Raw genomic sequence first — 2627 nt, forward strand, 5'->3', positions numbered from 1 at the left:
TATATAAAAATGTGTTATATATTTTATATATTCTATATATTCTATATATAATATATAAAATATAATATATAATATACAAATTATAATGTATTAAGTATTTAATTATATTATTTTATGATGCACCCAGTTTATTACAGGGTGAAAAACTTAAAAGAGTTTTGTTTTTTTGGTATGGAGGTAGAAGGAAACAAGATGGAAGATTTTGGGTGTTGTTGGATCTTATTCTTCATCTGCTCCACTTTCTGCAGTGTTTGGTTGGTTGGAAAGAGCTGAAATGTGGATGTTGGGCAAACAGACAAATAATCAGTTATTGGTAAAAAATTTTAAGAGTTAATTAAACAAAATATTTTAAAAACAGTCTCAAACTTGTGTGTTTTGTGATTTTTTTGGTGCTTTTTTTGCACACTAAGTTTGGTATATAGAGGGTGTGCTGAATTGTTGATGAGAGAAAAAAATAAACAACAACATAAAGATTGAAAAAAACCTAAAAGTTCTGTTTGTTTCTTAAATTTTAACACAAAACTTTTTAGGGGTTTTGGGTTTAAATTTCCCCGTGAGGGATTTCAAATCCTGGGAAGCGGAATTTCACGTCCCCTCCTGAGGAGCAGGATGTCACCTCCTCTGTGCCTCTGCTGGGGTGACATCCAGCACCTGCAGAGCTGATTTCTGCCCTCATGTCCCTCTTTTTTCCACAGAGCCCCTGGTGAAAGTGTCACCCTTCCTTCCTGATCTCCAGGCCATTCTCCCTGTCCTTCTCTGAAAAGCAGGAGCAGAAGGAGGAGAATAATCCCTCTGGTGCCCTGACTCCAGGAGGATGTGGATTTTTCCACCAGAGAAATTTCAAGCTCAGCTTTGCTGGATTAAGGCTCCTTAAAAGGATTAATCAGGTTAGGCCCTATTCCATTTGGGAATCACCATGCTGGAGTGGTCTCCAAAGGATGGAAACCAGCAGCTCCAGCTGGATGGAAGGACAGGATGATCCTGAAATAAATCCAGACATCCTGAGAACATCAATTCCATAAAGTCCTGGTCCAGCACCTGCTGGAAAAAGGAAGAGTGAAACATGGGGAGAAAAGGTCCCAGCACCCCCAAAAGCATCCCCTGGGAATTCTGGAGATATAAATTCTGAAATAAACCAGCAGCTCCAGCTGGATGGAAGGACAGGATGATCCTGAAATAAATCCAGACATCCTGAGAACATCAATTCCATAAAGTCCCAGTCCAGCACATGTTGGAAAAGGGAAGAGCCAAATCCACACAGACAAACACATGAGGAGAAAAGGTGCAAAACCCCCAAAAGCATCCCCTGGGAATTCTGGAGATATAAATTCTGAAATAAACCAGCAGCTCCAGCTGGATGGAAGGCCAGGATGACCCTGAAATAAATCCAGGCAACCTGAGAACATCAATTCCATAAAGTCCCAGTCCCGGGTGGGCTGGAAAAGGGAAGAGCCAAATCCACCTGGGACAAACACATGAGGAGAAAAGGTCCCAAAAGCACCCCCTGGGAATTCTGGAGAAATAAATTCTGAATTCTGAAATAAATTCTAAATTCTGAATTCTCACCCTGAGAACACCAACTCACTCTGTGAAATTGTGTGCTGGAAAAGGGAAGAGCCAAATCCACCCTGCCAAACATAGGGAGAGAAAAGATCCCAGCACCCCAAAAGTCCCCTTTGGGAATTGTGGAGGTGCTGCAGCACCCCAAACTCCCATGTGGCTGTGAGGCTCCCACTGAATGAGGAAGATGAAGAGCTCGTGCACAGCTCCGTGCCCCACCCCGAGCTCCCTAATGCCTGCTGATTGGGTTTGAGCCACTAATTGCTGCTGGAAAGTCAATTAGCCAGGGAGCCCCATCAACGGAGAGATATTTAATGGGGGATTATTGGCACTTCTGTTGTGTCAGCTGTTTGTGGCACAGGATCAATCCCCAGCCCTCTCCAGGCTGGGTTTGCTCACAGGAAGATCCATCCCCATGTCCTTTCTCCCTCAGCCTCTCTCTCTCTCTCTCTCTCCAGCAGAGATTAAACCCATGGATTTTTGGCTAATTATGGAAGCATCCAGCTGCTCCTAAAACTGTTCACTGGGATCAAACCCATGGAGCAGCCAGAATCAGAGAGAGGGGCAGCAAAAGGAGGCAGCAGGGATTTCCCAGCACACTCCAAGGCTCAGGGATTTGTGCAGGTTCAGCTTTCTGAGCCTTCCCTGGATATAAATCCAGCAAATTCTGCTTCCAGAGGGAATTCTGGTCATGCTGAGAGCTTATTCCACTCCATTTGAGAGCAGGGATGAGAAAGAAGAGAGATTAAAGGAGGCAATTCCCTCCCACCAGTGGGTATGAACTTGGGATAATTCTCAGGGAATAGAACTTTGAAAGACTCTGGAAAAGTTAAACAGAACATATTTGGGTTGTTTTGTAGGAAATTAAAACAAAAACAAAAGCTGATTAGACCAGAATGGCAGAGGATGAGCAGAATAAATCCATCCCATTGTCCACAGCTCCACCCTGGGATCTGGGGGGCACCTCCAGGGAAAAGGAGCTTAGGGCAGCTGAGGGCACCAGGCTTTGGCCATATGGCCACCAAAGCTGCCACCTGCTGTCACCTGGTGTGACCTGAGCTGGGGCA

At 44.3% G+C, this 2627-nt stretch overlaps 1 protein-coding gene across 1 annotated transcript in view; it reads right to left on the minus strand.

Moving 5' to 3' along the window:
- Window positions 1-1977, minus strand: part of ARID3B (AT-rich interaction domain 3B) — a 20611-nt gene extending 18634 nt beyond the window's left edge. The window contains exon 1 of the mRNA XM_014310833.2: window positions 1960-1977. Within this exon, the coding sequence (XP_014166308.1) occupies window positions 1960-1977 (18 nt within the window). The remainder of the gene's footprint in view (window positions 1-1959) is intronic.
- Between the last annotated feature and the right edge of the window lie 650 nt (window positions 1978-2627).

The sequence above is a fragment of the Geospiza fortis genome, unplaced genomic scaffold (assembly GCF_000277835.1).
Source record: "Geospiza fortis unplaced genomic scaffold, GeoFor_1.0 scaffold628, whole genome shotgun sequence".
Lineage (NCBI taxonomy): Eukaryota > Metazoa > Chordata > Aves > Passeriformes > Thraupidae > Geospiza > Geospiza fortis.